The 13,199-nt window shown below is 52.5% G+C and overlaps 1 protein-coding gene across 1 annotated transcript; it reads left to right on the top strand.

Annotated features, from left to right (window-relative positions):
- Window positions 1–4,613: 4,613 nt before the first annotated feature.
- LOC142004454 (olfactory receptor 10A4-like) lies at window positions 4,614–5,582 on the top strand. The gene has a single exon (XM_074982099.1). The coding sequence runs from the start codon at window positions 4,614–4,616 to the stop codon at window positions 5,580–5,582; it is 969 nt and encodes a 322-aa protein (XP_074838200.1).
- The last annotated feature ends 7,617 nt before the right edge of the window (window positions 5,583–13,199 follow it).

Raw genomic sequence — 13,199 nt, 5'->3', positions numbered from 1 at the left:
TGTGGTGGTAGGGGGGACGTGGGCCTTCACTGCTCTACCCTGTCCAAGGCCAGGGCCCGAGCAGGGGTGGCCCTGGCTGCCCCTGGGCTCGGTGGGAATCCAGCCCTGTGGTCTGGGCAGTGGGTCTGGGCAGTGAGGACTCCTCAGTTCTGTTCTCATCTCTGGCAGAGGAGTGGGGTGTAATGGTTAGAGCAGGCAGAAGCAGGAGTCAGAGCTCCTGGGCTCTCCTCATGGCTCTGAGACAAGAGTCTGAGCATCAGAAAACTACAGCCATGAGCCCTGGGGGTTGTCCCTGCCCTGACTCTGGGGTGTCTTCCTGGGACAAATCAGTCCTCCTTGTAGGCAAAACAGGTCAAATAATTTACCAGGAGAGCGAATCTCAGAATGATTTTAATTCAGAAAATACAGGTGAAGATGAGGATGACGATGATACAACTTCCTCCAAACCGATTCTCTGAGTGACTTTTGCTTGTTGCAGCCTGAGGCAGTGTTGTTTTCCTCTGGGGAATACGGCAAGAAATTTGGCCTGAGGGACTTGGTCCCAGAAGCCAGTGAATGTACTAAACACACCTGTTTCCTTCAGCACGTCCAGCACCAGCAGCAGCTGGGAGATGGAACTGCCCATCCTGAACAAGGTAGGGAAAAGGAGCCTTCAGCCCCCAGCCGTCCTCCCACTGCAACCCTCAGTGTTGTGCCCCACTCTGGAACGGGAGCCAAATCACCTCACTGGTTCCTTCATCTGAATTTTCTTTATATGTTTGTGGAGAACCTGAGTGTCTGTCTGTCTGAATCTCTCCTTCAGAATTCAGCTAGTGTAGGTATCTTGGGTGAGACCAAGCGCAGGATTTCAGGGCGTGGGGGTCTTGGCACTTGGTGAAGTTCTGGTCCCCTCATTCCACAGTGCCCAGCAGAGTGACAGATGAGCCCCACACCTCCCCCTCCCCCCCACGCCTGATTCTTTTTGTGGTGGTGATGTTGGTGTTTTCTCTTATTACAGCTCTCATCCTTTCTCCACTCTGCTCCCCAGCCTTCCTCCTCCTCCTCCTCCTCCTCCTCCTCCTCCTCACCGTTATTACCCACTGAATATGAGTGTAACTGTTGTTTCATAAGTTGAACAGTAACAGAGAGACGGCCATGTTACTCTATATCCCATCAACACAAAAAAGCAGTCCAGTAGCACTAATAAATTATTGTGTTCGTCTTTAAAGTGCTACTGGACTGGTTTTTTGTTTTCTTTCGTAGGGTGTGTTCTGGTTGTGAATTTGAGCACAGTCGGCTGGGTGGGCTCCATCTGATCTCTTCTCATGAGAATATCCACTCCTGAATACGACCACAGAACATGCTCCACAGGTGAAGCCCAATACTTTAGAGATGGTCTTTCTCAGCTGAATTTATCTGAGGCCTTTCGTTTCACAATGGGGCTTTGTTAATTTCTTGCATGGTCTCCTATTTCTAAAGGGACTGTCTGGGTGACCTGAAGAGCACTGAAATTGCCACTGAGCTTTGGAAGACAAGAATCTCCCCGGACCTTATTCTCAGTGGTGAGTAAATCATAGAATGCTGGGGCTGGAAGAGAACCCAGGAAGTCATTGAGTCCAGCCCCCTGCCGAAAGCAGGATCACCCCCAACTAAATCAGCCCAGCCTAGACTTCTCCCACTGTAACTTAAGACCATTGCTCCTTATTCTGCCATCCGTCACTACTGAGAACAGCCTCTCTCCATCCTCTTTAGAGCTGCCCTTTAGGAAGTTGAAGGCTGCTATCAAATCCCCCCTCACTCTTCCCTTCTGCAAACTAAATAACCCCAAATAATGAAATAGTTCCATTTCTTTAGAGCCTGTCCAAATGTCAACCAAGAAATAGACGTAAACCAAAATCCATTCTGGAAAAAGAATTCACCTATATGGATGTTTTCCATGAGTAAACATGGATGCTGATGGCCGTTTTGTGTTCGGCATTTGAGTTCCTACGGGCTCTTCTGAACTGTAATTTGGGTTTTTGCTACTTCAGCTTTTGATCTTGATTCAGGGTGAAAACACACACTGGCATTTCCCACGGGACGGAAATTCCATCTCCCGGCCAGCTCTGCATTTACTGCGGAGGAAAGTCCTTTGTATTGTCAGTGGAGGTTCCCCAAAGGAGCTCCTAAGAGAGACACAAGAATTCTCACCGCTTCTGTATGTTTAGAAAATATCATTCACAGCTGTTTGAAAAGGTTCTGTGATGTGCACTGGGCGTAGCTCAGCCCCACCCTTTCCTTTGCTCCTGTGATTTCATGTTCTCTCTTTGCTCTCTTGGAGAGCGTGTGTCATTGAGAGTCAGAAGAACACAGTCTCCAGTTCTGGGCGTTCCCACTCAGTGTGTCTCTTCTGTCACTCTGGTTCCTGCCTACGAACTCAGTATTATTTGCTGCAGTCCTGTGAGAGCCCCATAGTGAGGAAGTTTTGGGCAGGCAAAATCTTTAATTGTGTCTCATTTTAAATTCAACTCTGTCACTTCACGGTCACACCTGCGATTATGAAGTTCCTTGTCAACAAATGAGCCTGAAGTAAAACGTGTAGGAAATGTCTGCTACATCAAAGGACCTTTTTTGCAAATTTCCTTTTTAACATCATAGAACAAACCCCACGACTGGTGTAACTCGAAGACTCATAGAACTCCAGAACAGGAAGGGACCTTGACAGGTCCTTGTGTCCAGACCCCTGAATTGTACAGAACATCCCTGGTACATGTCTGTCTAACCTGCTCTGAAACATCCCCAGGGATGGAGATTCCACTGCTCCCCTCGACAGCTTATTCCAGCGTTTAACCACCTGGACAGTGGAGAAGTTTTTCCTAGTGTCCAACCTAAACCTCCCTTGCTGCAGTTTAAGCCCATTACTTTTTGTCCTCAGTACAGCTCCTTTTACATCCCTGGCATTGTTACGATTTACACCACATAAGGAGCTGGCCCTGGGTCTCTTATGTTGACACAAACCAGTGTACTGCAGAACTGGCTGTGAGGGAGGCAGGAATGATTTGGGTCGTTCACTAACACTGAAGGAAGAATAACGCTGTGCAGTGCAAAAAGGCCAAAGTCCCCCACTGCTTTCAGATTCCAGGGGGCTTCTCCATCGGAAAACGGTTTCCAGCATGTTTAGGCTCCGCAGTGTCCGTTTGCTGGTGTGAGGTGTCACTGCAGGGGAATCTGGGCACTGGTGTGATTATTCGTATCATTAACATACGAGTGAGAGGAGAATGTGCCCTCGTCTGAGAAATCATATTTGGGAACTCGGCTGCAGTGACACTTTCACCCCCAGACTCTGCACTGAGCCCCACACCGCACCCTCAGTCTGGCACCCTCCTTCCCCTGCCCTGAGCTGCCCCAACCCTCCCGGACCCTGCACATACTCCATCACACCCTTTCAAGGACCCCCCAACCCAAACACCTGCCTTAAAGCTCCCCCCAACCCTCTGTCCTGAGCCCCCTCCCCTCACTCCATCCCCCTCCTCCTTTGTCCTGAGAGCCCCCACAGCAAACCCTGCTGTGAAATCTGCACCTCCAGCTCCTGCCTTCACCCCCGACCCTCCCACCCCCCATACCCTCTGCCTGACCCATCTCTGCCCTCACAGGCCCTTCCCTGACGATAACCATCTCCCTGGTGTACAACCACCCAGCACCTTCCACCCCCTGCCCTGAGTCCCCCCAACCCCTCTGACTTCTGCACCACCATCCCCTGCCCTTAATAACCACAGAAAACAAGGCCTCCCCCACGGCCCCCTGCCCTCACTGCAGCACCCTCTGCCCCCTGCCCTGGTCCCCCAGCTCTCCCAGCTCCCCCTCCTTCTCCACCCACCTCTTCTCCTCTGTCCTCCCCCACCCCAACGCTCCTTCCTGCCAGCTTTCAGACGCCTGCCTCCACCCCCACCGACATATCTTACACAGCCCATGGGGAGCCCCCCAGGGGCCAGGTATGGGCATACGAGAGTACCTCAAACACACAGCTGTTACCTTCACCCCTGGGCTGCACCAGGTGATCCACAAGAACGGGCTAAACCTACCGCACCGTTCCTCCTCACCACGCCTTTCAGACCAGCGAGACAGCAGAGACGCAGAGCAGGAAATGCACTTTCCCACTGGAAGTGACACAACTTACACAGAGCGACATTCACGGATGTAATTAGACCCCCGTCAGGTCCAGCTCCATCCCATTCACACAGAACGGGCCAATCCAGAGCTGCTGAAAATGCAACACACAGACAACACGGACTGGACACACAGAGACAGAGACAAGCGGCTCTTCCATTAGATGAAAATGAAGAACTCTGGGAAATTCACCTTCATATGGACAGAATAAGACAGTGAACATCACAACCCAGTGACAGTGAGGAGCCCAGAGAAACCTGACTTTAAAGAGCCAGAAGAAGACAGTCAACCCCTCGAGCACATGAACCAAATGTCCCTGACTCTGCTTAAAGCCCTGAGCAATGCCGGGTCAGTCGCTGTTATTTACAGAGAAATTTCAGCAGGTGTTAGTCAGAAGGGTCCCAACAAGGAGGAAACCAGGATATATGTTTTAATTTGCAGTCACGTTTCTGATGTGCCTCAGACCCGGTCCCTTTGTCCCCCTACAGATGACCTCTTCCAAGAGCGACCCTGGAGGGAACCAGACCATCTTCGATGTGTTCGTCCTGGTGGGGTTCTCATACCTTAAGGAGCTGCAAATCCTTCTGTTTGTGGTGCTTCTGGTCATCTACCTGGTCACCGTGATGGGGAACCTGCTCGTTATCCTGCTGATAAAGCTGAGCCCCTCCCTCCACACCCCCATGTATTTCTTCCTGGTGAACCTGTCTGCCTCGGAAATCTGCTTCACCAGCAGTGTGGTCCCTCAGCTGCTGGCTCACCTCCTGGTGGAGGAAAAGACCATCTCCATTGCAGCTTGTGCAGTGGGGATGTACCTCAGTGCCATCATGGGCCTTACACAATGCTGCCTCCTCGCAGCCATGGCCTACGACCGCTACGTGGCCATATGTCACCCCCTGCACTACACAACCATCATGAGCGGCCAGGTGTGTGCTATGCTCGTGGGGGCTTCATGGGCTGCCGGCACCTCAGTGGAAGTTCCTCTGACCATGTGGATCTTCAGCCTGCCCTTCTGTGGCTCCAACCGCATCCAGCACTTCTTCTGTGATGCTCCACCAGTGCTGAATTTGGCATGTGCCGACACGTCACAGATTAAGACTGTGGGTTCCATGGTGATAGTTCTGTTCACCCTGTGCCCTTTCCTGTTGACACTCCTGTCCTACGTCCGCATTATTTCCACCATCCTCAAGCTGCCATCGGCCGAGGGAAGGCGTAAAGCCTTCTCCACCTGCTCCTCCCACCTCACCGTGATGACTGTGTTCTATGGAACGGCCCTTATCACCTACCTGGTGCCCAAGCCTGGCTCCACTACAGAGAGTGACCTTTTGATTTCCCTATTGAACACAATTGTCTCTCCAGCGTTGAACCCCATAATTTACACTCTGAGAAACAAAGAGGTGAAAGAAGCCTTGAGAAAAACTTTACAGAAGAGCAGCTTTTCTCACCACTGGAGAAACTAGAGACTGAGCAGTCAAATTGGTCAAAATTGGGCGGGGGGTCCTGGTGAAGGGAAATTCAAAAACATTTCATTGAATTTCTCACAACGACTCTGAGGTTTTTTGGTGCTTTGAAAGACTTTGTCCTGTCTGGAAAATGGGAAGTGAAACTCTTGTTGCCAAATTACCCCAAAATTTTAAATGTCTCTGTTTTTTTGAAATACGAAAGGCAGAACGGTTTCCCCCGATTTATAATTCATTGAAAATAAAAACAAAAAAACAAAGAACTATGTTAAGTCAAACTTGAAAACTGGAAGTGTCAAAGAAAAACAGAGCGTCCAAGGAGAGATGTTTCATTCAAAGTTCACCTCTGTGAACTGTGTCCTTCCCAGGTCAGACTATGAGAAACTGTTTTCCTCACTACCCCCTTTGCTCCTGACGATACCATGTGGGATGCTGACAGGGAGAGGTGTGAGGGTGTCCTGATAGTGAGGTTGTGTGTAGTGGGAAGAGATGAAAAGGGGTTGGTTGCACTGCCAGGCCCACCAGCAATAGATTAGAAGCAAGAGAAAGACCAAGCACAGAGTAGGCCTATTACACAGTGAGGAGGGAGGAACAATATCAAGAAAATTTGAAATGACAGAGCTGCTTAATGTCTTTGTTGTTTTGGTCTTCACCAAGAAGTGCGATGGGGAAATGCCTGACATGGTGAAAGCTTGTCGGGAGGGGGCAGGTTTAGAAGATAAAAGAAAAAAAAGTAAAAAGTTTAAAATGACCTAGAACTGTTTGATGTCTGCAAGTCAGCAGGACCTGATGAAATGCCTCCTAGAATAATTGTAGAGCTGAAAGGGGAGGTATCTGAGCCTTTAGCTATCATCTTTGAAAGACCTGGAAGTCGGGAGAGATTCCAGAAGACTGGAAAAGGGCAAATAAAGCACCCATCTCTACAAAGGGATAAGAGAACAACCCAGGAAGTTACAGACCAGTCAGTTTAACTTCTGTGCCAGGAAAGATAATGGAGGAAGTAATTAAGGAATTCATCTGGAAACATCTAGAAGAAACTTCGGGGCTCTGTAACAGCCACCATGGATGTGGAGAGGAGAAATCATGTCCAACCAATCGGATAGCTTTCTGTGAAAGAATAATAAGGCTTGTGGGCAAAGGAGAAGGGGAGGATGTGGTGTACCTATGTTTTAGTCAGGCATTTGATATGGTCTGGCATGTCTTCTCATAAATATACTCAGCAAATACAACTGAGATGGGGCTGCTGTAAGGTGGGTGCATAACTGGCTGTACAGCCGTTCTCAGAGAGTCGTTATTGATGGGTCACAGTCCTGCTGGAAGGGCAGAACAAGGGGGGCTCTGCAGGGGTCTGTTTGGGGACAGGCTCTGCTCAGTATCTTCGGCGATGTGGATCTGGGCATGGAGAGTGCGCTGCTTACGTCTGTCGGTGATACCAAGCTGGGAGGGAGAACAGGTTCGTAACTCAGAATGATCTGGGCACACTGGAGAAACGGCCTGAGGTCAATGGGGTGAAGCTGAATAAGGCCAAGTGCAAAGTGCTCCCCTGAGGAAGGCCCAATCCGTGTCACACCCAGCCGGGGAAGTGGCTGTCGAGGGAGGAGTCCTGCAGAAAGGGATCTGGGCTCAGAGCGGAGCACAAGCTCCAGAGGAGTCAACAGGGTGAGAATGTTGCCAGAAGCGCCAACCTGCTTGTGAGCGGCACTGCCGGGTGTTGGGAGCCAGCCAGGAGCAGCAATTCCTTCCCCCCGCTCTGCGCTGAGCAGCCTCCGTGGGGCTGGTGCCCAGGGCTGGCCCCACATTTGCAGAAGGCTGTGGAGAAGGGGGAGCAGGTGCGGAGAAGAGCACAAGGCTGGTGGAAGGTGCGGAGAACATGAGCTGTGGGGGAGCCGGCCAGACCTGGGCTCCTTTCGCTCAGAAAAGAGAAAGCTCCCAGGGGCCAGGGGAGCGGGTCTCAAGCAGAGATCTGCAAGGAAGAGGGATAAATGTGGTGCCCCCCAGGCAGCTACCCTGGGCTGAGGCGGGGGCTCATCCTGCCCTGGGGCTGAGGCGGGGGCTGATCCTGCCCTGGGGCTGAGGCAGGGGCTGAGCGTCTCTGGTGGGGCTGGGGCAGCTTTCACACCCAGGGCTGCCGGAGGCTCCTGGGCTCTGTGGGGCTGTGGGTGCCCATTGCGCAGCCCCTCGGTCTCTGGGGCAGGCAGCCAGTGCCCCACACCCACCCAGCGGAGCAGGGACCAGACTCCCGAGTGCCGCTTCTCCCAGGGCAGCACTGGTGGGTGCAGCTCCTGGCTGGGGGCCGCGCAGGGACGTCCTGGGGGGACTCAGGAGCCCAAGGGGCAGGGGGTGCAGGAGCTGGGGGAGAGCAGAGAGGGGCTGGGGGAGGGGCAGAGCCAGAGGTGGTGCTCGGCAGCACTCGGGACGGGCACTGCCCCTTGGGCTCCTGCCAACATTTCAATTGCTAAACGGGGGGTCCCCGTGTGCCCCTCTGTGGGCCACCTGAACCCCTCCCCCGCCCCCTCAGGCAGCAGGGCTGGGACATGGGGCAGGATGGGGATGGGTGCTGGGGAGGCAGAGCTGAGAGAGGAACTCGGTTTCGGGGGCAGAGGGCGCCGTGGGGCTGAGGGTGCTGTGGGACAGGAGGTGCTGTGGGGCAGAGGGCGCCGTGGGGCAGGGCTGGGGGAACTCGGCTGTCTGTGGAGCAGGTTCCCATCCCCACAGAGTCTCTGCGCCCCAGGGCCGACATCGCAGCCGGGGCGTTCTGCCGCCGGGGCCCTGAGGTCGGTGGCGCCGGAGAAGTTCCCACCCGCCATGGGGAGAAGGGCCACGCCAGCCCAGCCGGGCAGGGGCACCTCTGTGCCGGGACTGGAGCTGTGCCCTGGCTGTGGAAGCCATTTCTGTCACCGGTGTGTAGAGCGGCACCGACCCTGGGGCTGGGGGGCCAAGTGAGGGGTCTGATGAAAGCTGGAGATGCCCTGAAGCTGGGTGTGACTTGTGTGTCGGTGCCGTGGTCATGTGAGAAGTTACACACATTGGCTCTGTAGCTGTGTTAGAAATGTCTGAGTGTTGAGAGTCACACTAGGAGGTGTGACACACGCGCGTGCACACACACACACAGACAGAGGACCAGGCTGCTGGGCTAGACACCAGGCTCAGGCGTCGAATACACATCTCAGGGATGTGGGGCTTGTCGTCGACACCAGCCCAAGGGGTCAGGTGGCCTGCGCTGAGCAATGGGGTTGAAATCGGATGCCCAGACGTCCATCCCAGCTGCCATGTGACTGGACTGGGCCGTGCTGGGGAAACCAGCCACCGAGGGCAGTTTCCCACAGCGGCTCACCGGGGTCGGGTGACTCTGTGCCTCCAGTGCCTGTGGGATGGAGAAAGGACGTTTCCCTCCCCGTGGAAAGCCGTCAGATGCCCTGGCGGTGACCACCTCGCTCCCAGTTTGGGTTCCGGTTCCAGTACTCCAGCGCCCAGTTCTCCAGCCTGCAGGAACTAAGCCAGTGTCCCCTGGGCTCCCGCCCCGTGGGGGGTGTTCAGAGACTTTCAGGACATCAGCACAGGACGTGGCTGGCTGCATCAGTGGCCGTGGGGGACGTCTGTAATGTGCCACCTCCACCCACTCTCTCCCGGGTCTGTCTGTCGGTGTTAACACACCTGTACACGTGGATGCTGAAGGCCAGGCCCAGCATGCTGGTTGGGTGAGAGCCAAGCCTGGATTGACCTGGGGCTGCGGCTGGACCCTTTGGGGCCGGAAGAAGCTGGGTGCAGCTGGTGACCCAGGTTTCAATGACCTCTCCCCCGAGCAGGGGCTGTCGGTCGGGTGGGTGGAGCAGCTGGAGAATCTGGGGGTTTGCCTGTGGGGCTTGTGGCTGCTGGAGGGGCTGGCAGAAGTACTTTTGTGGAACAAGCCGGCTGCTCCGCTGTCCCTCCACACCTCCCTCCTGTGTAACTAATTCACTTCCCGCGGGTCTCGGCCTCCACCAAGACCTGTCCTACCCGACACCCACTGGGTGTGTCTGTCCAGCTGAGAGCCCAGGCAGCTGACAAGGGATCTGAGGGGCGTTTAGCAAAGGGCGAAAGGTGCAGAAACACGTGGCTGGAGGAGTGGGATTCCCCCATTCCCACTTTCCACCCGCTGCTGGCGCTGTGCAGTGGGGTCGCTCCGCCTGCGGGCCTGGGGACTCGCCTGGTTCCCGTTCCCATGGCAGGACCTGCAGTCAGGGCAGTTCAGTCCCTAGAGCGAAGGGAGCAGCCACAGTTCTGCTCTGTAAAACCAGAGTGAAATTCAGATCAATGGTTTCGTTCCTTCTAAACACTTCCTGTCCCACACTGGGTTTGTTCTAACAGTACCAGAGAGAAAGCCGTGCTCGTCTATTTAATGGCAATATTTAATGGTAACTTTAATGGTAGGCTTTGGGTGTACAAACTTCTCAAATGCCTCTGCAAAATACCCTGATACTGCCTGAGTCCATCACTTCTGCCTGTCTTCCTGCTCTTTCCAAATGGGCGATAAGCTCATTCTCACAGGCTGTGTTGACTGGACAAACTCACCACAAAACAGGGTGTATCAGCATGTGGCTCTGTCTCACTGGTGCCACATGCCAAAATAAAGCCCTATGTCAAGGCATCCCTGTACTCCTCCTGCAATAACGTGTTCAGGGATGTCGGAAGAGCACATCCGCTCCCTCCAAAAGCGTTTCAAGCCAATGGATGCATTTCTAAGACCTTGGCCTCTATTTTGGTGCACGTGTCAGCCCTGCCCCCCACTCTGACACTCTGATTGCAGAAATTGGGGTCCCACAAAACCTTACAAAATAACTTCCCTGCAATGCTCTCCTCAAAAAAACAAACAAAAAAAAACCACTCCCCAATGTCACAGATGTCCTGTCCCTGGGCTGTAGCTGCCACCACCTAAGTGGAAAGAAAAATCCCTTACCCCAGGAAGACGCACTTGGGATGGCTTCACGTGGGGGTTCCTCTCATTCTCAACCTTCCTTTCAGAGAGAGTTTACAGAGAAACAAGAAGGCTAATGACATACTGGGCTCTTCATTAGGGACAATGCCAGCAGATCTATGGAAGAGATTATTCCCCTTTATTTGACACTGGTGATGCCACATCTAATATATTGTGTCTAATTCCGGGTCCCTTCCCATTACAAAAAGTATGTGGGCACACTCCAGACAGTCCGGCAGAGGGCAACCAAAATGATCAGGGGGCTGGAGCACATGATTTACGAGACAATGCTGTGGGATTTAGACTTATTTCGTCTCCAGAAGAGACGACTGAGGGGACAATTGATAGCACCCTTCAAATACTTGAAGTTGGAGTATAAAGAGGATGGCAAGAGGGTGTTTTCAGCGGAGACAGATGACAGAACATGAAGCAATGGTCTCAAATTGTAATGTTGGAGGTGTAGGTTGGCTATTAGGAAAAAAAAAACGCTATTTCCCTCGGATGCTGGTGAAGCACTGGAATGTGTTACCTAGAGAGGTGGTGGAATCTCCTTCCCTAGAGGTCTTTAAGTTCTGGCTGAAAAAGCCCTGGGTGGGATGATTTAGTCACAGAATCATAGACTCCTAGGGCTGTAGGGGACATCAGGAGGTCATCTAGTCCAGTCCTGTTCTGACCAACGCAGATTAAATTATTCCAGCCAGGACTTTGTCAAGCTGGGACTTAAAAACCTCTAGGGATGGAGATTTCACCACCTTTCTAGGCAATACATCACAGTGGTTCCCCACCCTCCTGGTGAAACAGTTTTCCTAATGTCTAACATGCACCTCCCACTCTTGTCCCTTGTTCTGCCATCTCACTACTGAGAACAGCCTCTCTCCATCTTCTTTCGAGCTCCCTTCAGGAAGCTGAAGGCTGCTGCCAAATCCCCCCTCACTCTTCTCTTCTGCAACTTAAATAAACCCAGATCCCTCAGCCTCTTCTCATACGTCACATGTTCTTGTCCCCTCATCATTTCGGTTGCTCTCTGTGGGACCTGCTCCAATGTATCCACATCCTTTCTGTACTGTGGGGCCAGAACTGGATGCAATACTCCAGATGTGGACTCACCCTACCCTCTCCCCTGAGCTTAGTCTCACCTGCAAATGTGCTGAGAGTGCAATCCATCCCCTCTTCCAGACCATTAGTAAAGATGGTGAAAACTATCAGCCCCAGAACTGATCCGTGGGACAATCCACTAGAAACCGACCACCAAACAGACATTGAGCCATTGATCGCTACCTTTTGGGCCTGACCACCCAGCCAGCTTTCTATCCACCTTACAGTCCCTGTAACCAATCCATACGTCCTTAACTTATGCACAAGAATTTTGTTCGTCAGGGTTGGTCCTGCTTGGAGCAGGGGGCTGGACTTGATGACATCCTGATTTCTCATCCAGCTCTAGGAGTCTATGACTCTATTGTTCTTCAGAATATTCTACAACAACTGAAAAAGTGGGTCTCTGCCCACAAAAACTTATGCTCCAAAATATCTGTTATTCCATAAGGTGCCACACGACTTCTTATTGTTCTCGAAGCTACAGACTAACACGGCTCCCTCTCTGATATTTTTCTCCTGTTTTTTTAAACCCAACTCACGGCCCTTTCAGAGTGGAAGAGTTGGTCCATGGCAGTCAAAGTCGTAGCCTGGGCTTTTTGTCTCTTTACAGGAGCAAATGTCCCTTCTGTGCTTCTGAATGGTCTACGCCAGGGCTGAACAGAGCAGAGCACAGCTTTTGAGAAATGTTAGGCCGAGGCAAGACGCAGGGATCACTCGTGCAATGGATAAGTGAGTGACAGGGACCAGGCTGAATGTGGGCAGTCTGTAACATAGGCCAGGGAAGGCACTGCCTGCCCAAAAAGACCATGGGAAGCCCACCCACTCACTAACCAGAGGCAAGGCTGGGACAACACAGAAATCTCAGCACACACATACTCAGGACGCTGCCTCTGGTGTGTTAATATTTTATTTTATTTTATTTTTTTGCAGAGCATTCAGGACACCAGTGTTGAAGGACAGGCAGTGGCACAACCCCGTTTGGGGCTGGCTTCTCTCTCAAATGTGACAGCAGTGCGCACAGTGACAGAGAGACGGCCGTGCTAGTCTATATACGATCTGCACAAAAAAGCCGTCCAGGAGCACTTTAAGGACTAACAAAATAATGTCTGAGGTGATGAGCTTCGTGGGACAGACCCACTTCTTCAGATCTGAAGCTCATCACCTCAGACATGATTTTGTTAGTGCTTAAAGTGCTACTGGACTGCTCTTTCTTTGTCAGTGCGCATTGATTTGTCTCCTGGCTCTGGCTGAGGAGTGGGGAGGGGTCTCCAAGCAGCTTTTTCACCTCCATGTCTGACCGACGTGCCTCCAGCTTCCATCCAGGGTACACCCCACGATCCATTGTACACAGCAAAGCACTAAGGTACAGCCGCATTTGCTCCAATCCTTCAGACTGAGGCAAACTCCCACAAGCCCTTTCCCAAGCTTTCCAAAAACTACAACCCCCAGCTAAGGAAGTGCAGAAACAGATCGACAGAGCCAGACGGGTATCCAGAAGCCACAAGATACACGACAGACCCAACAAGGAGAATAACAGAGTATCACTGGCCATCACACACAGCCCCCAG

The sequence above is a fragment of the Carettochelys insculpta genome, chromosome 32 (genome assembly GCF_033958435.1).
Source record: "Carettochelys insculpta isolate YL-2023 chromosome 32, ASM3395843v1, whole genome shotgun sequence".
Classification (NCBI taxonomy): domain Eukaryota; kingdom Metazoa; phylum Chordata; order Testudines; family Carettochelyidae; genus Carettochelys; species Carettochelys insculpta.
The sequence above is the reverse complement of the archived record's forward strand: the minus strand, read 5'-3'. Positions and strand labels throughout refer to the sequence as shown.